The 27,149-nt window shown below is 57.5% G+C and overlaps 2 protein-coding genes across 2 annotated transcripts in view; one reads left to right on the top strand and one right to left on the bottom strand.

Annotated features, from left to right (window-relative positions):
* Positions 1–123: 123 nt before the first annotated feature.
* On the bottom strand, positions 124–6,480 carry LOC119874633 (ral guanine nucleotide dissociation stimulator-like). The gene is made up of 8 exons (XM_038588920.1): positions 6,453–6,480; positions 5,696–5,780; positions 5,260–5,368; positions 4,761–4,868; positions 3,007–3,200; positions 2,357–2,413; positions 1,449–1,642; positions 124–1,215 (listed from the first exon to the last, which is right to left on the bottom strand). The coding sequence occupies exons 1-8, from the start codon at positions 6,478–6,480 to the stop codon at positions 845–847; spliced, it is 1,146 nt and encodes a 381-aa protein (XP_038444848.1). The 3' UTR covers positions 124–844.
* A 6,437-nt stretch (positions 6,481–12,917) lies between these two features.
* The window catches only part of LOC119878242 (adenylate cyclase type 1-like), a 342,212-nt gene continuing 327,980 nt past the window's right edge, over positions 12,918–27,149 (top strand). Inside the window, 5 exon segments of the mRNA XM_038588921.1 lie at positions 12,918–12,967; positions 16,824–16,910; positions 17,807–18,053; positions 18,289–18,415; positions 21,550–21,570. Coding sequence (XP_038444849.1) covers positions 16,904–16,910; positions 17,807–18,053; positions 18,289–18,415; positions 21,550–21,570 — 402 coding nt within the window. The 5' untranslated portion in view covers positions 12,918–12,967; positions 16,824–16,903.

A 27,149-nucleotide genomic window follows, 5' to 3' on the forward strand; every position in this document is an offset into this window, starting at 1 on the left:
TTTGGTGGGGTCTTTGTCTGGTTTTGGAATTAAGGTGATGCTGGCCTCATAGAACGAGCTTGGAAGTATGAATGGACCTAAAGCACCACGATGTATAATTTAAAAGCATCAGAGTCAATTTTGTACAAGGTTAACTTATCCTTTATTACAAATAAAATTCATGAAGCAATTATGAAAAACACAAAATACAGAAACAGCACAACGAAAGGGGAGGGGAAGGCTTCAACTGCGCTGCAGCCTTCACGAACTGCTGCTCGGGGGCCGAGGCTGGTGGCTCCACTGAGGCAGGTGGCAGCTCTGGCCCTTCGATGACCTCGAGAGCTAGCGCCGGGACCTGCTCCTCCTTCTGGGGTGGCCAAGAAGCAGGTGGCTCCTCCAGGTCGGGGCAGTGAATCTGAGGTATGACCACCAGATACCTTGGCTTGACCTCAGCAGCCGGCATCTCGGCTGAGGCCTAGCTCTCAGCACCAGCAGCCGGGACCGGCTCGATCACCTCAGGCAGGAGCTTCAGCAGGCCCCACAGTCTGCCTCGGGTGGGCTCTTGCCGCGGTGGTTCCGGGTGTTGCTCGGGGTCCGAAGCTGGTTGCTCCCCTGAGTGAGGCGGCTGCTCCGGCACATCGATGACCTCGATAACCGGTGGTGGGGCCCGTTCAGCCTCCAGCGCTCCCAAGGGTGCTGGTGGTTCTTCCGGGTCAGGACAGGGATGGAGAGGTCTGACCATCACGTGTCTTACCTTGTAAGCGGCAGCTGGCATCAGGGCTGGGGCCGAGCCCTCAGCTTCAGCAGCCGGGACCAGCTCCATCCCCTGAGACCCTGAAGGTGTAGCAGGCCCCACAGTTGGGGCTCAGGCGGGCTCTTGCGGTGGTTCAGGGTGTTGCTCGGTGTCCGAAGCCGGTTGCTCCCCTGAGTGAGGCGGCTGCTCCGGCCCATCGATGACCTCGATAACCGGTGGTGGGGCCCGTTCGGCCTCCAGCGCTCCCAAGGTTACAGGTGGTTCTTCCGGGTCAGGACAGGGATGGAGAGGTCTGACCATCACGTGTCTTACCTTGTAAGCGGCAGCTGGCATCAGGGCTTGGGCCGATCCCTCAGCTGCATCGGCCAGGACCAGCTCCATCCCCTGAGACCCTGAAGGTGGAGCAGGCCCCAGAGTCGGGGCTCGGGCGCGCTCTTGGGGTGGTTCATGGTGTTTCTCAGGGTCTGAAGACACAGTATCATCTCCAAGAAGACAAAGTATCATCACCAGGACGGACTTTCCATGTCCCTCTCAAATCAAGGACCCTCTTCCCACCGCTCAACGTGTGTGAGTGCAAGAGCCCTGGGAGGTCTCCCCAGACTGCAGCCCGTGGGGATGGGGTGTGAGCCTACCCAGTGCTCCTGGCCCAGCAGCACGGAGGCTTGATCTGTGTGGCCCACCCTGTCCCCAACTCGGCCACCCTAGTTCTCCTCACCTCCACCCTCAAACTCCGCTTGATGGAGGTTTATGAAACGCCAAAGGTAGCGCTCAGCACGACAGTCGAGCACTGAGCCTGGCACGTACTGCCCTGTGAATTTCAGCAGCTTTGTCAGGGCAGGAAATTCTGGGGGATCGTGGAAGTCCTCCTCATAGTAGTCCAGCCAGATGGTCAAGAAGGAGGACATGGCGCTGAGGAGGGACAGGTGGGCAGAGGCGTCAGAAGACAGGGCTCCCTCACACAGAGGTGTCCCGGGGAAGCCCTGCAGGAACCGGGGCCCTCGGCCTCCCGCCCGGGGCTGTCGGAGGCCAGTGCTGTTCCTTGTCCACCTGCCACCTGGCGGTCCTGCCTGCCACAGGCCTGCTCACTGAGGAGGGGCTGGCACGAAGCCTCTGTGCGTGGGAGCCCATGACCAGCGGTGTGACCATCACTGTCTTTCCCAGGGAACCTCCCTCCCGTGGGTCTGCCCTGCCTCCCTCACGAGGGGCCCCCAGGGGGTGTCCTTCCACTGACTCTAATCTCCCACGGGGCTGGGGCCGTCTGGTCCGTGAGCACTCACTGGGTCTCCGGAGCACCTGCCGTGCACCCGGGTCCAGGTGCCACCAGATTGGTGAGGGTGATGCTCCCCACACCCTCTGCTCTGCGTCCCAGGTGTGGGGCAGACAGGGTTGGTGGGGATGGGCATGGAGGAGGTCTCCCTTTGGGGTCCCAGTGCTCTCCCACAAAGCCCGCACCCCACCCACGGCTCTCCTTTGCTCTTTTCCTAAAGGGGCCTCAGACCTTTGCCCTGTCACAGGAATTGCAGACGTGTGGGGTGAGGGGTCCAGCAGCCCCTCCGACCCACAGCCCCCTCGCGACCCTCCTGGAGAAGGAAGGCTCCCCTGCATGAGCCAGGGCTCACTCACATTTCCCACTGGTCCAGGATTCCTTCCTTCTTGCAAGTATGTATGATGTATCGATATCTAGAGGAGGGCGGGGGGCATCACATGAATCGTCCTGTGGACCCAACCTCTCCTCATAGCTGCTGTCACCCTCTGAACCCCAACTAGTCCAGAACCCTGGGGGGCCATTAGCTCTGTGCATTGGGCCACGGGCAGCTCCTGGAGAAGGACCTGCACCTGCTGGCGCTTCCTGAATGATTGAGGAATGAAAGGGCTCTGGCCAGGCCCATGGCCGATATCCAAGTGGGCCTGGGCGCCCAGGGGTCCCCGGGGACCCCTACCCCGAATGCCCCAGGATACAGACCCCAGATGGACTCAAAACTCCCTTTCCATGGCAAAACAGGTCAGCTCAAGACCCTGGTGACGGTGGGGAGGCGGAACAGGCTTCGTCATGGGGAGAGAACGACGACTGCTGAGCACAATCACAGCCCCTCTAGCCGACCTGCCACAGGCCAGGCCCTAGGGGCTGCCCTGCAGGACCCGACTAGGCCCTGCGTGACTCTACTCCAGTCGGAGGAGCAGCCCCAAGGGCCGGGAAGTTCAGCCACTTTCCCCAAGACTCCCAACCAGTAGGTGGCCCATCCCCCTGGGTTGTGGAGGGTCAGGGTGCTCACTTTGCAAACAGCAGGTCCAGCACCTCTTCAGGGGTGCCATATTCCTCCAAAACATTTAGAAATTCAAATAGGAACAGATTGTCCAAGCGCAGCAAGGCAGGCACCAGTTCTTCTACCTGCTGCTCCAGCAGCTCCCTCCGGCTGGGGGTGGTTGGGCAGATCCGATTCTTTCTCAGGGCTGAGGCCCTTTCAGCCTGAGGTGGGACAGAGGAGACGTACGTGCAGCCTGCACTGTAGCCTCCAGACCACCTGGGAGTTGGAGCGCAGACCAAAGCCCGAGCTCTCAGTGGCTGCAGGGGACGGGGGGCGGTGGTGGTGGCAGGAGTGCCCACAGCAGAAACACGGGGCTTGACGCCTGCGGCTCAGTCACTAGGCATCTGACTGTGGGTTGTGGCTCAGGTCATGGTCTCAGCATCCTGAGATCCCGCCCCTGGCAGGCTCTGCGCTTGGGGCAGAGTGTGCTTGAGGAGCCTGTGTCTCCCTCTTCCGCTCCCTGCTTCTCTGCCTGTCTCTTAAACAAACTATCCAATAAAGAAATAATCTTAGAGGATAAATTTTCAAAAAAATTTGGATCAATACAAGGATCTCAAGTGGGAGGGGTCAGTCTCCCAGGGCCGCTTGTCAGCTGAGTTTTGACAGCACCTCCCTGCATTAACGGCTTCACCCCTTGAATTTGACCACACGTCCCTGTCTCGAGGTGCCCACACGGAGACCTTTCCTTGGGTGGAGGTCCCAGGGCGTGAGGGCTGCAGGATGTTCAGCGCCACCCTGTGATTTGGCAACAGAAGGGAATCGCATCGAAGTCCTGCATCAGTGAAGGGCTCAGTGGCTGTTGGGACCAACTGGCCTCTGACATGTTGTGCAGCACACGAGGCCCCTGTGCCTGACCCCGTGGCACGGGGGGCAGGGATGCGCTCCTTCAAAATCTAACTGCAGAGCGATAGACATAGTACAGTGAGCCCCGTGTCCCTTTGGGGAAAAGTCTCCCAACTCACAAGGACCATGCTCAAGCCTTGGAGAAGGTGGGGAAGGACGTCAGGCCAGTGGGGCCTCCTGGGAGCACCAGTTAGGAGAAAGCAGAGCACAGTGGAAACTACTGGAGACCACGTGCGATGAGACACGTGTCTCTTTTTCAAAAGTTTTTATGGGCAGCCCGGGTGGCTCAGTGGTTTAGCACTGCCTTCAGCCCGGGGCGTGATCCTGGGGACCCAGGATCCAGTCCCACATCAGACTCCCTGCGTGGAGCCTGCTTCTCCCTCTGCTTGTGTCTCTGCTTGTCTCTCTCGGTTTCTCGTGAATAAATAAATAAAATCTTTAAAAAGATTTAATTATAAAAAAGTTGTTATTATTTGTTCATGAGACACAGAGAGAGAGAGAGAGAGAGAGAGAGAGGCAGACACACAGACAGAGGTAGAAGCAGTCCCCATGCAGACAGCCCGAGGCGGAACTCGATCCCAGGTCTCCAGGATCAGGGCCTGGGCACAAGGCAGACGCTAAACCCTGGGCGAACAGGCATCCCCTGAAGGCTCTATTCTGATATTCCTACAAATCTGTGCACAGGGACTCTGCATGCATCTGGCCCAGGCAGGGGCAGGGTCATGGGGGTAAGTTTGGGGAGGAGGAGAATCCAGACTCCTGAAGGAGCAGAAGTCTAGGGGGGAGCCCGGGGGAGCACAGGCTGGCTTCTGGGGCCCAGGGCCCTTCCTGCTGCATCGGGGCCCTGGGTGTCGGGTGGCCCCAGCCCCTGCACTCACCTTGAACCCTTGCAGGCCTCCGTTAGCTGTTTTGGGCTGCTTCCTGATCACCACCGGGGTGTGGGGGATGTCCTTTTCTTCCCGCCTCACATTGTCCCATGTGGAGCTCTGTAAAGACAGTGTGTGGCAGCCAGGCAGGAGGCCTCAGCGCCCGGTCTGGCCGCTTCGGCCGGGCCGCACACCCAGCTGACTCCATTGCAGACCCACCAAGCACAGCCGGCTCACACCTCCCCCAAGGTAGAGCAAAGGGATGCGGCTGCAGGGCCTTGGGTTAACTCTGGGGCGGGTAAGAGGCGCCTCAGTAATCCTGTTTCCACCCTGCCCACCGTGACATCAGGGTGACCCTGAAGGGATCACCGGGGAACCTGCTGCCCTGCAATGTCCTCCAGCCTGGATGCGACCTGCCCACACATCCCTGTTTCCCTGAAGAGGAGGGGATGGGGCTACCCAGGATGGCTGGCACAGGTGGCCTGGCCTGGCCTGGCCTGCTTTGTATTACCCTACGGCGCCTCCTGAAAAACTCCCTGAGGCGTTGGGTTTGACGGTGGCACCAACGTCTCCAGCGTTCGAAGCAGCCGCATCCCTGGGGTTCCTGGCGTGGCTCGAAACTGGGAAAACCGGAAGGGAACATCTTTCAGTAGCAGAAGTCTCCTGAAAGTGAGCCTGAGGTGGGGCTGCACTAGAATGTGGGGGCCCCGGGCAGGGGTTCCAAGTTCTGTTGGCCTCTGTTGTGAAAGAAGTGACCTCACTGCCTGGGACCCCCTCCCTGAGTCCACTCCTGGAGGAAGCTTCAGGAGCAGCGCTCGGGGCTGCCAATGCGCCCCCCCGCCCCCCACAGGCAATGGCCTGTGTGCACACAGTGACACAACCGCACCCCTCTCCACAGGCCCCAGGGAAGGACTGTGTGCAGCCAGGGCCCCAGCCTGGAAACACACCTGGGTTCAGACACAACTTTCCATTCTTCCCAGGTTTCCACCCCGGAGAAGCCGTTGTGCCCGTCGGGGATGGTCTGCCTCTTGCCTGTGGCATAGGGATTATCCTAGCAGGTGCTTCCTCCAGACGTCCCCAGGCCACTGTGGCATCATATCTATGACATTGGAGGCGGGTGTCCCAAGCAGGAAATACCTCCCACCACATGTTCTTCCTTGGTGTGTCCATGCGTCCAGGCCCACAAGGTCCCTGTGTGCACACACGTGGGCACCGGTACCCTCATTCTGGAGGCCCAGAAGATGACAGTGCCACCGGGGCAGGGATGGGCAATAGCTTCCCACGATCCTAGGCTCCTGAATCCAAGGCAAACCCTACAGTAGGTGTGGGAGTCTTGGCCTAGAAGGTGTGAGGCCGTCCTTATCCTGAAACCCAGCAGCCCTGGGCTGATCGCTGGGAGGACATCCTGACGCCCAGGACACGGGCGAGGCTTGGCAGTGGCCCCTGGTGCCATCCCTGGGCCCCAGGCCTGGGGACAGGGGACGTTGGGAGAGGGCTCCCTGTCCTTGTCCTTCCTGGGCGTCCTGGCCTGAATTCTCAGGTCAACGTGTAGCACCAGAGAAAAGCCGGAGGGGTCGGTCCTTCTGGGCAGACGGAGGGCAGCATGAGCAGAAGCCGGGGGATGTGCTCTCAGAGGGGCTGCAGACGCCCGTGGGCCCAGGGCGCCCGCGTCACTCCCCGTGTGAACACAGCCACGCTTCTCACTGCTTGTGTTCATTCTGGAAAAGGTCATCGTTTTTCGTGAAGTTTGCGACATCTGTTAACGTGTAGCGGGCTTGCTGTCCCCTCTGGGAGAACGCCTGAATGCGTTTTGGAGAGCGTCTCCCTCGTATCTCGTGGTCACACCCGTGGACCTGAGCCACTCGCGGGAAGGAGTCTTGTGAGGCCGTCTGCTATTCTAGGGACGCAGAGGGGAGCTTTACAGAAGTGTCCGAGGATGATCACAGGCGAGAGCAGCGGGTCAGCGTGTGACAGGTGCTAGTGAGTCTGCCCCCGGGCGACGGCGAGGTGGGCGCTGACACTCTTCCTGTTGCAAAGTGCCAGAGTGGCAGTTCTGAGATGACCCTGGGTGGCGAGGTCAGGGTGTAGACCCTGGTGCGCCCCTTGCGGCTCGGGTCCCGGCGGGTGACTCTTCACAGACAGCGCCCACACATCCCGTGGAGGCCAGCCACGAGGACTCAGGTGTGCGCACATGCCCTTCGGGGGCCGGTGTCGGGGGTGTGTGGCACGATGCACAGGGGCCAGCAGGTGACGGTCTGAGGGGGTGGTCAGGAGGGAAGCTGGAAGAGAGAGCTGGCTCCAGGCTGGGGCTGTGTGGGTGTGCCAGCTGGGCCGCGGGACGGGCAGGGTGGGCCCCTGCGTGGGAACCGGCCTGAGTGCAGGTGTAGGGCCGGGTGGGTGCCCCAGGGTGACCCTAACCACAGCCCCGGGGGCCGCTCACCTTCCTGAGGCTGCCCTGGACTCCGAGGGGGTCCCTTGCCTGTCGTGCTGCACGCTCTGTGGTCTCTGGCACCTGGTGGTGAAAGTGCAGGTGTCCAGGCCCCGGGCGGGTCACTAACCTGGGATTTGTCCTGTCCCCCCCCCCCCCAGGAGAACCACTGTCACCGCATCAAGATCCTCGGCGACTGTTATTACTGCGTGTCCGGCGTCACCCAGCCCAAGACCGACCATGCCCACTGCTGCGTGGAGATGGGCCTGGACATGATCGATACCATCACGTGAGCGCCCCGCGGCGACCGTCCCCGTGGCGTCCGCCCCCGCGTTGTCCCGTCCACTCTGCCGAGAGCCAGGCCGCATGGTGAGGCGCGTGTGCCTCTGGGACCCCCTCCTCTGCATTTGGCTGGGACGGCATTTCTTTATCCGAGGCCGTCCCGAGCATTGTCGGGATGGCGTTAGTGGGGCGGGAGGAAATACGCTTTGTCGCGTAGCCAGGCCGGGCATCCAGGGAGTCAGCCGGGTTCCGCTGAAGGAACTGCACGTGCTCGGCCTTGCGCGCCTTGGCGTCCAGGTGCCCCGTGCCGAGGGGCCTTGGAGGGAACAGGTGCGCGTCGCCTGGACACCGCGGGCCGGCCGTGTCCGCTTCTCAGCCAGCCTGTCTCGTCCCGTCAGGCAGCGGGATGAAGAGTTAGGGACCCTCGGTCGGGGTACGGACGGCGTGGGGCCGGGAGGCCGCGCCGGTGGCTGGAACACCCCCGTGCCCACGTCTCAGCAGCTCAGAGGGGTGGGTGCAGCCCCGCAGGACGGGCTTAATTCCCAGGGACCGCTGTCAGCATCCACACTCGGAGCTGAGAAGTGGCAGCAGCAGCGTCGTCTGGGGAACAAGAAAGGGGAGAGAGAGATGCAAACGAGGAGGCTCCGAAGTGTGGACGGGTTTGGAGGTGGGGCGACCAGGAGCCAGGCAGCGCCCTCGGGGACAGGGGTGGGGGCCCTGCGGGCAGTGGGTCCCTTTGCCAGTGGTGGCGGGTCTGCACCCGCGCCAGGGTTGGGCCGAGAGAGACCCCGGTGAGGCCAGCGTGCATCCAGACACTGGAGCCTCTGCCCTCGAGGGGGCGCTGCACTGGGGTAGGCGGACAGGGCCGGGCAGGTAGCACAGGTGCGTCTCCCGGAGGGTTCGGAGGCTCCCCCTCGCGACGGCGTCCTCTCGTGTCCCCGGCCACGTCCCAGCCATCAGAGCGCCGGGCACCACGTGCCACAAATACGCCTGCGGTTCACATCGCGTCCTTTGACAGCATGTGACGTCCGCCCCGTCGCGCGTCACCCCTTGTGTCACAGCCCGTGCTGTCTTGTGTGTCGTCGCGTGGGGCTCACGCCCAGCAGCTCTCTCGTCGCGGCCACATCAGTGTGGAGCACAGCCTGGGTCACGTCGTGTGTCGTTCTGGGACCTCCTGGGCCAAAGTGAGGTTGTGCAGGGGGAGGTGCGGGGAGGCAGGTGTCCACTCCCCCGTCAGCCGGTCACGGGTGCGTCCCCGGCAGGTCCTGGCCAGGGTGCCACCGACGGCTCGTGCCGTTGATGTCCCTGAGGGGGGTGACGCCGGCCGCCCCTGCTGGGGGCCTCCTGGGGGGACCTGGTGCCCCCGTCGCCCCCAGGTCTCCTTGGGTGGAGAGGCGCCCAGAGGCGTGCTTGGGTCGCCTGGCTGCTCACGCGGGCTCTGGGCCTGCCCTGGTGCGCCCCACCTTCGCCGCACTTGGGCGGCCTCGGAGGGATTTCTGTGACCGTCTCCTGGCTGCCCCAACCCGGAGTTCTGCACCTCCCCTCGGGCGTGGCTGCTGCTGTGCCGTGTGGAGAGGTGGATCGGCCACCTGTCTGCCCCCTGCTCCGTTCCCTCGGGGCGGTGGGGGCCCCTTGGCTGTGTCTCCTGTCTGCTGAGGCTGAGCTCCAGGCTCCCCGACCCTGTCGGCCCTGAGAACCGACCTTGGCCTCGGAGGCCGCCCACCCCGGGGCCAGTGGGCATCTTCCCTGGCCTCCAGGGGCTGCCGTCTGCGTCGGCTCCAGATCCCCAGAAGCTTCCATGGTCTCCTGGGAATCCAGGGCCCGGTCTCTGTCTCCAGAGACTGGGAGCGTGTCCTGGGCGCCGTCCTGGCTTGGACGGGGGCGAGGGCCACCAGAGCCACAGCTCGGAGCCGGCCTCCTGCCCACGATGAGCCCCTCTTCCCTTTTCTGGGGGCCCCAGCGCAGGGTGCCGCCTGTGTGCGTCCGCCGCACGGTGGGCCTCACGCAGTGACGGGCTCTTGGGGGGCCACTCCTGGCCTGCCGGTGGCTTCCCTCACCTGCCGCACCGCCCCCTTCTGACACAGAAACGTACGGAAGCCTGTGTATTTGTGTTTAGCCTGGAACTCTGGAAACGCGAAACTTGCCCGAGAAGAAGCGAGGAGCAGTGGCCAGGGCGGGTGTCTGGCTTCTGGCCGGGCTGTGTGCTGCTGTGCGTTGGGCCCAGGGCCCTGGGAGGACGGCGGCTTCCTTCTGAGCAGGGCCTGTCAGTCTTCTCCCTCGGAGCCCCAAGGGCACAGCACCCCAAGGCCCCGCCACGGCCTGGATGGCTAGAGTGAGCTGTGGGCGACCGGCAGGAAGGTGGTGCTTGCAGACGCCCCTCGCCAGGCCGCGGACTCAATAGGTATAGAGGATACACCCATTCAGACTCCCAAGTAACCCGTGCTGACACGCGGACTTCTGGACGTGCACCGGGCGGGGACCCCAGACCCGACGCGAAACACTGTGGTTCTGGGGGCTGGGCCCTCATTGGGCTCAAGGGGTGGTGATGGGCGCCCGGCCACGGAAGGCTGGGCCAGGGGGACGCGGTCCTCACGGCTGGGGGAGTGGGTTCCTGCAAGGGCAACCGGCACCCAAAGGCCTTGGCGAATGGCCCTGGGGGATGGGGGTGAGGGCCTGGGAGGGCTCCCTGGAGGCTGCGTCTCAGCTGGGCCAAGTTGTACTAGGAAGAAGGTGGGCGCACATGAATCAACCGCAGTTTTGAAGCAGGAGGGAGGTTGGTCTCTGAGCTCACGGGCCACCTGCTGTGCTGGGCGGGTGGTGGTCTGCCCCAGGTTGGGCGCTGGTGAGATTGGCTCCAGGGTGGCGGCCTGGTGGCCCTGCATGTCTGTGGTTTCCCTTGTGGCAGACTTGCTAACCACGGGGCCACCGTGTCCTGGGCCGTGGCTCGGCCTCCTGGTGTGGTTGGGCTTGCCGCTCATGCGGAAGGCCCGTTGGACACACCTGCTGTGGGGGCCACCTGTGGACAGACCAGGGCACAGAGGGGCTGAGCACCTGGCTCAGCGCATCCTCTGGCACCTGACTGTGGCCGTGCATCCCACAGGGCGGGGACCCCATGCTCCCGCCTGTCCGGGCTCCCCTGATGCGTGTACACGAGGGCCCAGCTCATGTCCGTGACCTGTTTCTTGCAGGTCGGTGGCCGAGGCCACTGAGTTGGACCTGAACGTGCGTGTGGGGCTGCACACCGGCAGGGTCCTCTGCGGGGTCCTCGGCCTGCGCAAATAGCAGTACGACGTGTGGTCCAACGACGTGACCCTGGCCAACGTCATGGAGGTCGCCGGCCTGCCCAGGTGAGTGGAGGGGAGGCGATGCGCTCTGGGCCAAAGGACTGGTGCAGGTGCTTCTCGGAGCCACCTGGGAGGGGCCTGCGGGGGGCCCCCAGGACCCCCAGCCTCTGCAGGAGCCGCAGTGGGTGGAGAGGAGGTCCGAGGCTCAGACCACCTGGTGCTGTCGCTTCTCTCTGCTCGTCCCCTGCGCTCACCTAAGGAAGGGGGGCCCCGTGGCCTCACTGTCCGGAGGGCACACCAGCTTTCTCCCGGCACTGCGTGTCCAAGTGCCTTGGCTGCCCCTGACACAGGGAGCCTGAGTCCTGGACGCGCCTGCAGGGAGGGCTGCCTGCCGCCGCCTGCAAGCCCTGGGCATGGCGGGGCTGCTGTGTTGCAGGAAGGTCCACATCACGAGGACGACGCTGGCGTGTTTGAACGGTGACTACGAGGTGGAGGAGGGTCACGGGCACAAGAGGAACAGCTTCCTGAAAGCTCACAACATTGAAACGTTCTTCATCGTGCCGTCTCACCAGCGGAAGGTAGGCTCCGGGAGGGGCCGGGGCCCCCACTCGCCTGGTCCTGGGCATGGGCCAGGCCTTCGGGGTGGACGAACTCCTGGACCCCCAGGCGGAGCCTGGGGTCCTCTTGGGGGCGGGGCCACCCTGCAACCGCCCCCGCCACTGACCTTCCTGGGCCTCTACTCCTCTCTAGCATGTCACGTTAGTGGTGGGGCTGCTGAGGGCTGAGGGTGCCGTGCACGTGGGAGGGCCTGTGACCCGCATAGAGGGCCCTCAAGGGCTGTGTGCCCAAGGAAACGGATTTGAGTGTGATTAAGGGGGCCTAGTTCTTCCAGGGCTCAGTCGAGGGTTTCAGCGCACAGAGGAAGGTCTCAGGGCACAGACGGGGAGCGCAGGGCACAGGTGGGGTTCGCGGGGCACAGGCAGGAGGCATGGGGCACAGGCAAGGGGTGGGGGCACAGGCGAGGGATAGGGGGCACAGGCGAGGGGCAGGGGGCACAGAAGGGGGGGCTATGGGACATATGTGAGGGATGCGGGTTACAGGCGAGGGGCAGGGGGCACGGGTGGTGGATGCGGGGCATGGGCGGGGTTCACGGGGCACAGGCGGGGGCACAGGCGAGGGGCTGGGGGCACAGGCAGGATGTGCGGGACACAGGTTGGGGTCGGGGGACACAGGCGGGTGATGTGGGTCACAGGAGGGGGGCGAGGGGCACAGAAGCGGGTGGCACAGAAGGGGAGGCCACGGGGCACAAGTGGGGTCCTTGGGCACAGGACGGGGTCTCAGCGCACAGGCAGGGGTCGCGGGGCACAACGAGGGGCGGGGTCGCAGGCGAGGGATGGGGGCACAGGCGAGTAGTGGGGGGCACAGGTGAGGGGCCGGGGGCACAGAAGGTGGGGCCATGGGGCACAGGCAGGGTCTGGGGGCACAAGTGGGGGTTGTGGCGCACAGGCAGGATTGGGGGGCACCAGCGGCCCTGGTGCTCCTTCAGGACATAAGCAGGTCGGCTGCGAGACAGAGCTTGAAGCTTCTCCGTCCTGCGTGTCCGTGGTTTGGGGATGTGCAGGCCCTGTGACCTGGGGCCCACGGCCGAGGGGCTCCCTGAGCTCACTCCTGAAGCAGGGGCAGCCCTCGCGGGCCTGGAGGAGAGCCGGGCGAGGGGTCGCCCAGGACCCCAGCACAGCAGCAGTCACCCAGGCAGGTGGGGCCTGCGGGGCAGGACCCCGGGGGTCTCTGGCGCTGGTCCTCGGCCGGCTGCCGCCCCGCCAGCCAGCGACGTCCAGGCCTCCGGGTCCCTCCCTGGCTGGGCCCCAAGCCCCCCACTGCTGCAGGCCCCGCTGCGGGGCCTCGCTCTGGGTCCAGAGGCCCCGGGAGGAGCCGAGAGCCGTGTGCCGTGGAGCCGGCCCGCCGGTCCCACTCGCCTGTTTGGCGTCTGTGTCCCCGTGAGGTCGTGCCCGGCCCGGGGGCAGCTCGGGGCTGCTCACGGGCCGTCCCCGGACCACCTCTCTTCACAGATACTCCCAGGGCTTATCCTGTCCGACATCAAGGCAGCCAAGAGTATGAAATTCAAGACCGTGTGCTACCTGCTGGTTCAGCTCATGCAGTGCCGGAAGATGTTCAAGGCGGAGATCCTGTTCTCCAACGACATGACGTGTGAGGATGACGACAAGGTAGGAGGGCCGCCCGCGCCGTCCTTTGTGCTTCCTGACCGTGTGGATGCTGTCCGGGGCTGGGTGGCTTTCGTTTCCCTGTGAAAATCTTCCTATCCTCTTGCATTTTTTTTTCCATTTGGCATTCCCCGTGCTTCTTGGTAAATTCGTGCTCAGACCCTCGCTGCCGTCTGCAGGTTCACGGTCCTCAGATGCTCTGTTGTGAGGTCTGGAGCCCCGGCAACGGCCTGTGAGCCCCGGCCGCCATCCCACAGACCCGCCCTCGGCCCCCTCCTGTCCGTGGCCTCCTGCCACGCACCTGCTTGCCTCTCCTCCGTGGCTAGATCATGGAGTCTGTCCGCAGAAAGCGGCCTCCCGTGGGGTCCCCACCTCATGACCTGGCTCCCGGGAGTTTCTGGTTTTCCCCTTGGGTTGGTCAGAGGCATCCTTGGGTTTTTTCCTCTTCTGCTGGGTTGGGGGATGGTGCCGCCCCTTGCGGGTCCCAGCATCTGCTTCTACCACATGGGCCTCCTGTCTGGGGGTACGGGCGGAGACCCCAGCCCCTCCAGGGGCGACCCCGGTCCTCCGTGGGGGCAGGAAAAGCCTGGCGTGCCGCCCCTCCCCTGCTGTGTCCTTGCGTCCTGGGCCCCCTAGCCCAGCGTGGCTCTGTCCACGACTGATTTCTGTTTCCCGACACCATGCCGTCTGTCCCCCGCCATCCTGGGTTTTGTGCAGTTATGAGGAATTCTATCCCTGCAGTTTTTGGGGCTTTTCATTCAGGAAGAAACCAGATTCTGCTGGCGGGCACTCCCAGGGGTTTATGGCCTCTAACGGTTTTTGTGGATTTGGCTCTGAGCTCACGTTTGTGAGAATTTTGCTGGGATGTGAATTCCATCAACACTGAGTTCCTGTCCCGTCCCCCCCTCCCCCACCGGTATCCAGGGGCTTCACGTGTGTGGCCGGTGGGTTTGGACATCCCAGGCAGGCAGGCATATGCAAGAGTGTTCCTGAGAGCGGGCCCTGTCGGTGCAAAGCCACGTCTGAGAGCGTGGTCCTCACCGTCCTCCCCACGGGGGGCAGGGTCTCCCCATGTCGGTGTTTACTGGTGGGGTTTTGGGGAGAAGCTTCCTGCCCATCTCGCTCAGGCCCTGCGTGTCTGCAGTCAGGATGACGGGCTCTGCGAGCACTGGGTGCATCTGCCACCTGCCCGGCCTGGGTTCCCACGTCCTGAGGGCCCCTGGCGGCTTCCCTTTCTTTTTTTTTTTTTTTTTTTTTTTTATAAATTTTTATTTATTTATGATAGTCACACACAGATAGAGAGAGAGAGGCAGAGACACAGGCAGAGGGAGAAGCAGGCTCCATGCACCGGGAGCCCGACGTGGGATTCGATCCCGGGTCACAGGATCGCGCCCTGGGCCAAAGGCAGGCGCCAAACCGCTGCGCCACCCAGGGATCCCGCGGCTTCCCTTTCTTACCACGTTCTTGTGCATCTGTAAGTGTGCCTGCGTGAGTGTCCATGCGTGTGCATGGCCGTGTGTGCACGAGAACGCATGCCTGTGCAAGTGCGCGCCGGCCCTTCCCTCCCTCCCCGTCGTCTGATGTCGCTGCTGGATTCCTGCCCCTCCTGGGAGCACAGGGCCGTGTCCCTGAATCCTGGCCCAGCCCCTGACCCCTGAACCTCTGCAGTGAGGGATGCCTCCCAGGTGGGGCCATGTGCACCTGCCGACTCTGGTCCTTTGTCTGTTTGCCGGGGACAGCGTGTCCTGGCCTCCCACCTTGGGGGTTGCCCCTGGTGTGGAGACGGGGAGTGACAAGGCCGGTGGTTCTGAAGGGCGGGGGTACAGGCACCGAGGCCGGGACAGGATGCCAGCTGGGGAGCTGGGGAGGTGGCTGTCGGGTGACCCTGCCAGGCAGGCCCTTCTGCCACAGGTCCGCGACCCTGAGCAGGGCCCGCGAGGAGGATGACAGGTTGCGTGAGGCCACAGCGCCCTGTGGTTCCTGCGGGCCCGCGTCCTAGCCCTGGCGTGCTCTCTGCACCCAGCGAGGCGGTGTGCCCGGCCCTGGGCGCTCCGCTGTGCTCAGTAGCCCCGAGGCCTGGGTCCCAAGACACCGGATCCCTGGATGTCACCGTGCCCTGTGGAGTGAGTGCGGGGGAGCCGGCACCCGGGCAGCCGAGGGAGTGGAACCGGGCTGCACGGAGTGTGGACGGTGTGACAGGCGCTCAGCGGGCGCCCCGGGTCGGAGGTGACCGAGGCCAGCCCCCGGCGGCTCGCCTGCTCTCTCGTTTCTACGGAGCGTCGTGTGGCGCTGGCACATGGGCGGTGGGAGCAGAGCTGTCCTGCGTGAGTGCTTCCAGGAATCGTAAGTCCCTGCCCATCCATAGGACATGCGGGAGCGGCCTTCGCCCGCTGCATATGACCTTCAGTGAGTAGAGCTCGGAGGGAGGGCCAGACCGGGGGAGCCACGGGGGCAGATTGTGTCCCCCGTTCAGCATCGTCGTAGGAAGGCGCCACCGCTTGGCCAGTTGGCTACCAAATGGGAACGGCGCATCCACCCCCCAGGCCGCCCCTGCCTCTGAGCCCGGCCTGCACACTCCAGGCCGCCTCCCGCTTCAGCCTCCCTGCACTCCGGGCACAGCTTGCTGAGCGTCGGCCGGTGGCCCTCCAGTCACCAGAGGCCACCAGAGGCCAGACCTGGGCAGTGCTCCCAGGGGCTCCTGATGTCCACAGCGGGAGGAGCCCCCCTTACCCCGTGTTTGCTGAGCGAATGCGTGAGCTGCGTGTGCCTTGTCGGCCGGGCGAGAGTCCGTTGGCACATCTCCGTCCCGGCCAGGGGCAGACACGAGATTGGACAGGGAGGGAGGTGGCCAGCGCCAGGTGTGAGCAGTCGGGGCTGGCACCGCTGCAGGGGGCTCCTCTCCCTGAGATCTGGGGGCCCAGCGTGTCTGCACGGCGCGGCATGGTCGGACTCAGGAATCCCGAACCGAATCTGGAACCAAGGCTGCGCCGTGGGAGCCGCGTAGGACGCGGAAGGCCAGCTGGTGGGGACAGGAGGGTCGGGACTTCCCCAGGGGAGGGCCGCGGAGGGGGCCGGCCCTGGCCGGCTGCGGGTCTGGTCAGCGTCTTGTGCAGGGTCCCTGCGGTCTTTATTTTAGTTTTTGTTTTGAATTTCACGAGCGTGAATCTGAAAAGAACTTTGCGCTTTTATCCACGAACTCACGTGTTGACTATTGCAAACTGTATTTAAGCTGCCTTCTTTCTTTTAAAAAGATTTTATTTATTTGGGAGAGAGCAAGAAAGTACAATTTTGGGGACGGGCAGAGGGAGAGGGAGAAGCAGACTCCTTCCCGAGCCGGGAGCCCGACGTGGGACTCGGTCCCAGGACCCTGAGATCATGACCTGAGCTGCCCAGGTTCCCCCAAACAGATTTAAAATAAAATTTCTAGTAACAAAAACAGCGTAAAACCTATGTGAATAACATAAAACTTAAAGTACCTAAAAAAGACACAAGTACGTGTACATCCTTGTTATTTCATATAATAACAATATATAAAGCTAAAAATACATAACGTAGTTAAGGATTTAATGCAATAAAAATGTCAAATTAATCCGTTCATTCCAGTGCCAGAGTCACAGCGTGGGGCACACGGTGGCAGGTGTGGTGGTTTTTCACTGAAAGACAGTAGATTTTGTTTCAATTTTGGCAGCGTCGACCTGGGAGAGGAAGCCTGGGCACAGCTGAGATGTGTGGAGGGGGGGCCTGGGTGGGGAGCCAGCGGCACCAGGGCGCGCGGCCCATTCTGTGCTGTGACCGTTCCTGCGACCCGAACCGACTCTAAGGAACGCCTGTGTTCACAGTAATATGTTTTATTGTCCAGTGTTCTCCAGGAGCCTGACCATCCAGATCCGCACCGACTTGTGTATTTTCATAGTGTCCTGATCTGCTCCGTGGCCAAGGATGTGTGGTGAGCATGTCCGCAGGCGGCAGGGTGTAGCGGGGGGAGCCCCGCGAGGTGTGCGGGGCTGAGGGGGGCTGTCTCCGGGTGAAGGGACACCCAGCCCCTCCCCAGTGCGCACTAGAAGCTGGGGCAGGAGTCAGGGCAGGGGTGGGGCGCTGAGTACCAGGAGGGAGGCAGGGCCGCAGTGACAGTAGGGGGGCCGAGAGGGCACGGGCGGTCTGGGGGGGGCGAGGGGGTCTCTTGCTTCTCCCAGCCTACACTGGGAGGAGCCTGGAGGGCACAGCAAGGGGGGGCGGGCGGCACCTGGGGGCATCCCCTCCTTCCCACAGGAAGCTGTAGCAGCGGGTGGGCTGAGGGCGGCTGGTTCTGAGCCCCCATCTCCCTGCCGCCCCTGCCCCTGGATTCTCCTCCCCTGCCCCTCCACCCCTACTCTTCTGCCTGTGACCCCTCTGTCCCTGCCCCCTCCACTCCTGCCCCTGCTGCCTGCACTCCCCACCATCCCCTCCACCCCTGCCTCTTCTTGACCCTGTGTCCCCTCTGCCCCTGCCTCCTCCACCCGTGCCTCTTCCACCCCCTCCTCCTCTACCCCCACCGCCCCATCGGCCCCTGCTCCCTCTGCTCCTCTGCCCCCTCCAACCCCTGCCTCCTCTGCCCCCACCGCCACCTCTTCCTCTGTTCCTCTACCCCCGTCTCCTCCACCCCTGCCTCCTCTTCCCCCTCCTCCCCTGCCCCCTCTGCCCCTGCCTCCTCTTCCCCCTCCACTCCCTCCACCCCTCCTCCCCTGCCCACTCTGCCCCTGCCTCCTCTGGCCCTGCTTTCTCTGCTCCTCCTCCCCCTAACCCCCACCCCATCCGCCCCCTCCCCCTCCGTCCCTGCCCCCTCCACCCCTCTGCCCCCTCCAGGTGGGCTGTCTGCCCTGGGCCTGGAACTCCAGCCCCAACAGGACCCTGGTGGTCCTGACGCCCGGCGGCCTATGCCCGCTGTGACCTGCGCGTCTGTGCCCCACGCCCTGCTCTGCGGCCTGGTGGACACACTCCCACTGGCCATCTTCCTGCGAGTGTCCTCCCTGCCCAAAACGATCCTGCTCCTCGTGCTCACCGCGTCCTACATCCTGGTCCTGGAGCTCAGCGGCTACACCCGGGCCTCGGGGTAGGTGCGCTGCTGCCGGGCCCCCCGGAGACACGCGTCGGGCGCTGCCTGCTTCCGCGGCTTCTCCGTGTGTCCATTTGGGCCCAGGGCCAGCGAGGCCTCGGTTCTGGCGGGAGGTGCTGCAGCCGGGCCGGTGGCAGGTGCTGCCGACTGGCCTGCCCCAGGGGCACGTGGACGGGTCTTCGGCCCTCGGTACTGAAGAGGTTTCTCTCCTCACCACCCCCACCTCCCCCAGGGGCAACGCGGTGTCCGGGCTCAGCTTCGAGCCCATCATGGCCATCCTGCTGTTCTCGTGCACGCTGGCCTTGCACGCCCGGCAGGTGAACATCAAGCTGCGGCTGGACTACCTCTGGACGGCACAGGCAAGAGGCGCTCCGTGTGCTCCCCGGAGGGTGGGGTGCGGCAGAGGAGCCCCTGGGGAGGGGCCGTGCAGGTAGAGGAGCTAGTGCTGGGGCAGGACGGAGACCAGGGGATGCTGAGCACAGCCCCATGAGCCGCGCCTGACAGGCACAGGAGTTTGGTGACATCCTGAGCAGTGAGCTCCCCATCCCCAGAGACGTCTGGCAGTAGGGCTGCCGCGCAGAGTGGCTCAGCCTTTGCTGCGCTGCACGGGACAGTGGGTATCCCCAGGGTCATGGGAGTGTCCAGAAAACACTGACTCTTGCACCGCCCACCCAAGTTAGTAGGTGTGCGGGTGCAGGTATGCGAGCTGTCGGTCCGAGCCCGGGGAGGGAGGGGATGACTACCGGAGGCGTGGGCTGTGCACCTGCCAGGTGACCAGCACACTGGTGCTCGTTTGGGACAGCGGGGCATGCGCGAGGGGCCCCCCTCGTCCCTTGCTGTGTCCCTTGCCTCTGTTGTGTGTGTGTGTGTGTGTGTGTGTGTGTGCGCGCGCGCGCCTAATGACTCTTAAGTACAAAGGAAGTAGAGGGGGAGGTAGGAGGGTAGCAGGACTTAGCCTAGGAGAAGCTGATAGATAGATGTCAGGATTTTCCAGGAAGAGGAGCTGGGCAGGAAGGGATTCTAAGGAAGGAGTGTGAGGAGGAGAACCCATCCAGGCTGCAAGAGAGGAGTGGGGCGGTCCGTGGATAGAGGAGGTGCCATCGGTTCCCATCACCGCTACTGGGGAGGGGAAGCTGGCCCCCGAGTAGGAAGGCACAATGGAGTCGGTCGCCCCCGTGTCCAACAGGAAAGAGATGGGCTTCCCCGCTCCCTGGAGCAGGACCCTGGGCTGGGCCTGGGTTAGGGGGTGTCCGAGTCTGGGCCCCGTCAGTCATCGTCCAGTCCCAGTAGTTGAAAGGCTGGACTTCCCGGCTCAGGGTTTCCTCTGTGTGGAGGCGCCGAGGATCCCCCGAGCCCCGGGCAGGCGGATTTCCAGGGGCCCATCGTTCGACATTGAGGGCATTGCCGCGTTGGCTCCTTGGGATTGGGACATCGACGGGCCCATTGTCCCTCGGTGCCGCATCTGAAGCAGGCCCCAGGCGGGGTTCGGTCGGTTCCCCCTTTCTGCGGGCTCGCGGAGCCCGCCGGCCGCAGGGCTGCCACCGAGGCTTGGGTCTGGAGTTGGACCTTCTGCTGGAGCCTGGCCTGCCTCTGAAGTTCAGCCACTTCCTCTCGGGTGTTAAGGACTTTAAATGCCATTTTCACCAGGTCGGGCATGGGAGTTTGAGGACCCTCCTCGGTCTTCTTTAGTTTTCTGCGGATATCGGAGGAGGACTGATACACCACTGCCGTGGTAATCCACGTTAGCGCATCTGTAAGGACCAGTAGGGGGGATCAAGGTGAGACTGTGGAACAGTCTGCGTGGGAAAAACATGACTCATGATGCTGGGAGTGGCATGCACACGAAGATTTTCTTACCCTTTAAGTTTCGTGGCAGAAGTCTCTCTTTTTATTCGGGTCTGATTCATAAAACACAAACCAGTACGTAAATTTATCATGAGAAACTTTCCATGAAATGGTATAAGGAAAGAGGTCTTACAGGTGTTTCTTCCGCAAGTTCTGAAGTTCTGCGTTTTCAAGTGTGACCTTTGGTGGTTGATTTTTCTTCTGTTTTCCTTATGAGGAGAACATTTTTGAAGGAGACTGCATGATTCAGAGCTGTTTTATGAAAGTTCCTTAAGAACGACAAAATGAAAAGAAGGACACCATTTCCTGTAGCTTCCCTCTGAGGGACACAACCCCTCTGTCTCTGGCTTGTGCCGCTTCCACGGCGCACTCCTGCAAGGATGGGAGCTTGCTGTCTTGTCGCTGGTCTGGGGTGGGATTAGGGATGACCCACGGGTGAAGGTGACAGCGGGAAAGCTCTCGTAAGCCCTGGTTTTAATCTGCTTCTGAGTTCAACTGTGGAGTCGTGCCGGAACCCAGGTTTTGTTCTCAGCTTTGTTCTAGGGGTTCACTAGCTCATGACAGAGTTCAGGAACTGGGTGAGTAGTAAGGAAGCCGTCTCTGTTGGAAGAAAAGCGTCTTTATGATCTCCTATGAATGGGCTCATTTTCTAACTTAGGAAGCACCGTCAGGGAGTCTTGTGGGCTCTCAACCTTAATTCCATTTTCACGTAAGAATGACTTTTGCTCTGAACTCCCAGAAGAATGACAGGACGTTTGGAATTTCTGTTTAGATTTACATAGTGTTGCTGCTTTAAAAGCAATTTTTAGTCCTTTACTCGGCCTAATGGTTTTCTAACATATGCAAATGAATTAAAATCTAGGAATGCAGTTGACATCCAATCATAATGATCATTTGTTAGTTAATTCAGTCTATAACACTTTGATCCCTAGGAATTTAGCTGTGGTTTTATGAGTTTTCCCGTATGATTGCCCACAAATTTTTATGTTGACTAAAATTGTAAGTGGTTTAAACTGTTCAAACAAATTACTTAGCAATTAAACCTCCAGCAAAATTGTAATTCATTTTAAATTTAGCACAGAGGTTTGTGCTCTTTCTGAGCAAAACAACGGGAGATAACGGTGAAATACGGAAATTCGGTATTTTGCGTGAAGTGTTTCCGACAGGACAAAAACATTCCCAGCACTGGGCATAGCAACGCCTTCCACTAATGTGAATTAATTTTGTAGCGAAGGATCACTTGGGAGGATTCCTGCTTTTGAGTTTTATCCAGGTTTCATTCTTGAAACACCCGTTCCATAAATTTGTGTTTTATTCCTAATTTGTCGTACTTCACCTTTTGATATTTAAACAACTCACATGCAGCTAACCGAAGTCACGGTAGTATTCGCTTCTCTATCAGGTTATCACCTGCTATGTTGAGAATTGCAAAGCCAGTGCACATTACAAAGAGTCAGTTGGACTTTGATACCAAAATTGCATTTACGAGGTTCACACTCCTTTGTATTTCACCAGATAGAGACAGCAACAGTGTTTTCATGTAATGTGTGCTTCGGCCTCTGTGCCAAAATTTATAGTGTCTGGATTTTAATATGTAGTGTTGATCTGTTAACCAAAGTTGTTTTGTTTTGTTTTGTTTTGTCCACAGAGGCATGGACACCTGCTCCTGGTGAGTCTTTACGCTGAATATACATACTCAGTTGTCAGTATGTATGTATGTATGTCACTTTGAGGTTCTCTCTCGCCAGTGTTACCATTCTTGACAAAAAAGGTCTTTGTGTTTGATGTCCTTTCTCGTTTGTTAGCCAGGGTCTACCAAAACCATTACTTTTTGATGACACTTCAGTTTTGGCCCAGAATGTCACAGTCTGTATTGAATCCGTCATTTCATCGATCCCTCGTGGCTTTTAATTAACTTTAGCAGGATTCAAAGATTTTCTTTCACTAAGGGGAGTCAGAGGAATCAGAGTCTTTCTCTACATTTTTTAATTCATTCCATAAAAATATTCCTGTGACGTAACCTGAACTCAAAACGCATTTCGTCAAAAGGGAGAATTAATCCAGTTTGATGAGCAAGTTCCGAATTCGATATGCTTTGTTTGATACTTGGTCCCGATGCTCTGCGTCCCGTCTTTGTGTTGTAGTTTTGTGTTCCCGTGCTAATTTTGCATATGTCCTTGCTCAGGAGTCTGGGGATTAGACTGCATTCTATCCCTGTTTTATGTCAGCTGGTATTTTCATTATTTTCATCTTGCTTGCTTTCAGATTTTCCCCTCCTTCCCCAACTTTTCCAATTGTTGAGGTCTTTTGTCTTTTTTTCTTGCCTGCTTTCTGGGAGTTTTGTTTAAGGGAAATGAACCTCTTGCTTCTTACAATTTTTGTTTTCCTAGCCATTACCTAATTTTTTTAGGAAGATGAGCAGTTCAAAAAAAAACAACATGAATATATGTTTTTGTTACTGTGATAGGGGAACATCTTTATCATTTCTTGTCGAAAGCATTCTTCAACCCTGAGCATTTTACATACTAAAATGAATCTGTTGCCTATATGGAATGGAAGCCTAGCGTAGCAGTAAATGTTTCCCTCACAAATCAGTTTTTTATTGATTGCTAGCCACTTTGATTTCATTTATTAATGACTTTGTCACTGATCAGAAAACTAGGAGGTAGTATTTCTGTTTACTACTTCGGGAAAAGACTAATTAGGACCATTATTTGTAACTCCAACATAGCTTGTTGATTTTCAAGTTCATCGTACCGGAATATGCGCATGCGTGTGTGTTTGCAATCGTATTGATGTTTCAGAGTGTCTTCCTAAAAATTTACAATGTCTGTAGATAGCTATTTCAACATTTTGTGAGGTCTTATTTTTCTTTGTTCTTTTATTAAAATAACAGCAAGTAAATAGCCCATACTTTTGGTTCTGTCCTATAAGAATTTCTGCTTGGAATACTTGGAAAGAATAATGCTAGTGTTATACAAATTTTGTCTTAATCATCAATTATCAACTATTTTTTAATCTATTTTTATCTTGAGTATGATAAATGATCATGTAGTCAAAGACTGTTTAGTTTAAACATATACTGTTCTTCGGTCAATAGTTTATGAGATTCATTTCATAGAACTGTCTTTATGTTTCCATTTTGTGCTCAGTGTCCTTTTGTAGAAATCCAGATTGACTACTTTACACTGTGCATATATTTAGAGCATTACAAATGTGGGCCATCAAAATGATAATTTCATGGTATCGGTGAAACTCTGGATAGAATTTTCTGTCCTATCATCTGTCAGAGCTTTAATTTGTTAACTTTACACTTCCTAAGTGTACTCAGTTATATCGTGACCCAGAAAGGTCGTTGAATATATGACACCTATAAGTACATACCTATCGAAAGTGTAATTAAGATGCACTTTGCCATTTTGACCAAAATGTCATAACAGCAGAGGCACGCCTAAGTCTCTTAGTGGGTTTGTGCTTGATGTCATTGAGAGCAGTGTAGTCGAGAGTAACCCACTACTGGTCCCTGAGCCTCAAATGAAAACACATTCTGTACCAGAGGGTGGAGTACCTTTCACTTCTTCGTGACACCTCTTTAATTTTTTTTTTAAGATTTTTATTTTTTTATTCATAGAGACACACAGAGAGAGAGAGAGAGAGAGGGAGGGAGGGGCAGAGACACAGGCAGAGGGAGAAGCAGGCTCCATGCAGACAGCCCGACCTGGGACTCGATCCAGGGTCTCCAGGGTCACGCCCTGGGCTGCAGGCGGCGCTAAACCACTGAGCCACCGGGGCTGCCCTCACTACCTCTTATATGGTGCTACTCACTGCAGAAATGATAGAATGAGCATGGGACTACTCTGTAGGCACAGTGAACATTTCCCAAAGTTCAAAGTGCACAGTCCCTTCAGGGTAGTAGACTAGCACAGGACCTTGCTAGAAGAAGTTTTTCTTCTTTAAAAATAAAGCCCTTTGTTTTTTCTTTCTCATTTCATGTCAGAATCTCTTCAAAAAATAAGACATTTTACTTTGGAAAGAACTTTTCAGATAAATGATCGTTAAAAATGCAATCAGTGTATAGAAGTGCAAAAAGTAAACGGAATTGCAGATCTCGTCACTCAGAGACAGCTCCTGTTAGCTCTTGCTGATGTCTCTCACTGGTCACGTGTTCTCGTGCAGATTTAGAAATGTACATATAGGATTTTGTGTAAATGAGAATCTGTTGATTGTGATGTTTTGCAGCATGCTCTGTCTCCTCCGTATATCATAGACATCATTGCATATATTTTATAGATAACAGATTTACATTATAATTTAATGACCTCACAATCTGTTGTTTATCTGCATCATGATACTGGGATTTCACGCTACTTTAATTTATGATATTTCTAAGTGTTTACTGTGAAAACAATGCTATGTGTCAATCTTTCCTAAGTGATTATTTTCCTTGTTTCAGCTTGAGAGCTGGTGCTAAAGGCATCCCTCTCTCGTTCCCTCCGACCCGTCTTCCCCTTCATGTTTCCACCAAACGTGGTAGTTGCTTTCCTGTGTATACGTGAGGAATGGAGAAGATTGTCATTTTTATATTACAGTGAACCCATATTTTATGTAGCCAGTTACAAAAATGTGAGATTTCAAAGAAATGTCTAATTTTCTTTGCATCAGCTCATTTCTAAAGTTCTGTAACTCGTTCCCTCTTTCCTTTCATTAACAATCCTTTGACAGGAAACATTGAGAAATATTCTGAGTGTTTGAAATATCAAGTAGTGATTATCCAGTGGGGAAAAGGGAGTAATACTTAATATACTCCGATTTCATCTTTTTATGTCTGCTGCTTTTGATGTAAACACGTGGTGTCATACTCTTGATGTTTTAGGAGAGCTTTAATAATTAAGTTTATAGTAAATTGTCATATCAGGATTAGTGATAAATACAGTAGCCCCATGTTCTGACCTAGGGTTAGCGGTCAGCCAGCTGCTGGTAGAAGTTTTTACTTTGCAATGCGTAGGCATCCTAAAGCATCTCATGCTATCATGACATCTATAATTCAGGCATGAAAAATAAGGAATGGAGGTGAGAATCTATTTTTTTTTTAAATAAAATTTGAGGCTTTTGTGGTCTTGGTGGGTGATAGCTACGTGAGCACAGCCCAGTTTTCCCACCTGCAAAAGTCTTACGAAAGTACTGTTCATGCTCCGTCCTCCAAACCCCATCGTCAAATGCTTTCCCCAAATCTCGAGCTAAGCTGCATGAGTGGGAGCTCTCGGTGCTCCCTTGGTCTTGTGGAGCCACTGTAAGGCTTTAATATGCACCACAGTTGTCATGGCTTGTTCCTCCTGGCAGTTTTGCCTGTTGTGGAAATAGTCCTCTTCTTCTGGCCTGTGGCTTGTAAGTGCGCTGCTGCCTGCCCACTTCTGGAAGAGGAGACTTGCACCCTTCGACTCCCTACAAGAGAAGACCTGCCGACACATTCAGAATAGGGGTGTGGGGCTTCTATTTTTATAGAACCGAACACGACAAAATTCACTTTGTTTTGTTAAGGAAGGAAGGATGCATACAGCTTCCTTTGGGGCAGAAAAATATTTCCCATATACAGATTAACACCTTTCAAATTGATTTTCTGAAATGTCTTATGTGGTTTCTTTGACATCTTCGATTTTATCAGAGATGTTTAAAGGGCAGAGTTTATGGGTGACGGGCACTGAGGGGGCCACTAGACGGGATGAGCACTGGGTGGTATTCTGTATTTTGGCAAATTGAAACCCAATATAAAGTAAATGTATTATTTTAAAAAATTTAAAAATAAAAATAAAGGGCAGAGTTTAAGCAATGGATCAGTCTTAACCAGAAAAATGTAGGAGCTTCTTCTGAAAAAAGAAAGTTCAGTATTTCGAGTTTGGTCATATGTATACGTTCTAAGAACCAGGGAAGCTGTGTTGTGTTACCTTGGGCCTGTGTGTGTCAGTCGGCGGTAAATGACCAAGATCGTGTGGTTTTCATCAATATTAACACTTACTGGGGCACCGTTTCTAAAAGGTCAGGAATGACGGAGCGAAACATTTTCCCGAGAATGCTTTATAAGACGCCTTGAAAACATGAAGCAATTTAACCCACTTGATACATAGTCCGTGGCTGCTGAGGTAAGGCTGCATGTCCAGAGCGCAGGGCATTGGCAGGAATACGGAGCAGCGGGGCCGCAGTGTGCGCAAGCCCCCTTCGGGGCTGGGGGGCTGGGGTGCCGGGGGCCGGGGGGCCGGGGCCGGCTGAGGATGCGGCTCGGCCTGCATCGCACACCTTCCATCGTGGTCCTCCTTTCTCTTATGTGGAGAACACTTCTTGCACACTCGAGTTATTCGTCAATCATCACACATGTGTAGACTGGTCTAGCGATTTTCTGGTAGGAGCTTGTTTTCATATTTAGGCCCTCGGTTTTTATTGAGTCACCATCAGCAGTGATTTGAAAAAATCCTCTCCGTATTTGCAGGGTTGGAGATTTGTTTGAAATCTGACCATCCAGGGATCCCTGGGTGGCGCAGCGGTTTGGCGCCTGCCTTTGGCCCAGGGCGCGATCCTGGAGACCCGGGATCGAGTCCCACGTCGGGCTCCCGGTGCATGGAGCCTGCTTCTCCCTCTGCCTGTGTCTCTGCCTCTCTCTCTCTCTCTGTGACTATCATAAATAAATAAAAATTAAAAAAAAAAAAAAAAAAGAAATCTGACCATCCAATAAGTCGTTCTCTGCATGCCGTGTGCCAAATGTGTAGCGTTACCAGCAAAGATCATATTAATTCCTTTAATTAACGCGTGACTCGAGAAGTCTCAGATTAATCAGCACATGACTCGTGGTTATTCGTACCCTTGTGGGAGTTTTTGCCACCAAATGCAAATACCAGGCTAAAAATACTGCTTTGTTTGTACATGGAGCGAATATTCATCGCAATAGTCCTGTACATCTAAGAAAACAGGAAGTAATTAAAATGTTGATCACTATAGTAAATCTCCGCAATGGCTGCTTGTTCGTATTTCATATGTGCTCACGTTTCTGAGAAATTAGCTCTTGCACAACCACCTAATGATTATCTGATATCCTCCAGAAAGTTAGCTGGGTGGTTTGTGTTTCTACACAACGTACACAACGTACTGTTCTTTTGAAGGCGGTGTCTCTTCCCAACCCCCCCCCCCCCCCGCCACAGCTGCTTTTAGGATTTCCTTTTTGTTTCTGTTTTTCTGTATTTTGAAGATCACGTGACCTGT

The sequence above is a fragment of the Canis lupus genome, unplaced genomic scaffold, assembly GCF_011100685.1.
Source record: "Canis lupus familiaris isolate Mischka breed German Shepherd unplaced genomic scaffold, alternate assembly UU_Cfam_GSD_1.0 chrUn_S1282H1459, whole genome shotgun sequence".
In the NCBI taxonomy this organism is placed as follows: Eukaryota; Metazoa; Chordata; class Mammalia; order Carnivora; family Canidae; genus Canis; species Canis lupus.

Bases quoted from the DNA above. Each gene is read 5' to 3' on its own strand.
- LOC119874633 (XM_038588920.1), bottom strand. From the start codon at position 6,480: ATGACCTTTTCCAGAATGAACACAAGCA. The intron at 5,781-6,452 runs GTGAGAAGCGTG...CCTATGCCACAG, and splicing joins TTCCAGAATGAACACAAGCA to GCAAGAGGCAGACCATCCCC. The intron at 2,414-3,006 runs GTGAGCACCCTG...GCCCTCCTCTAG, and splicing joins CTGGACCTGCTGTTTGCAAA to ATATCGATACATCATACATA.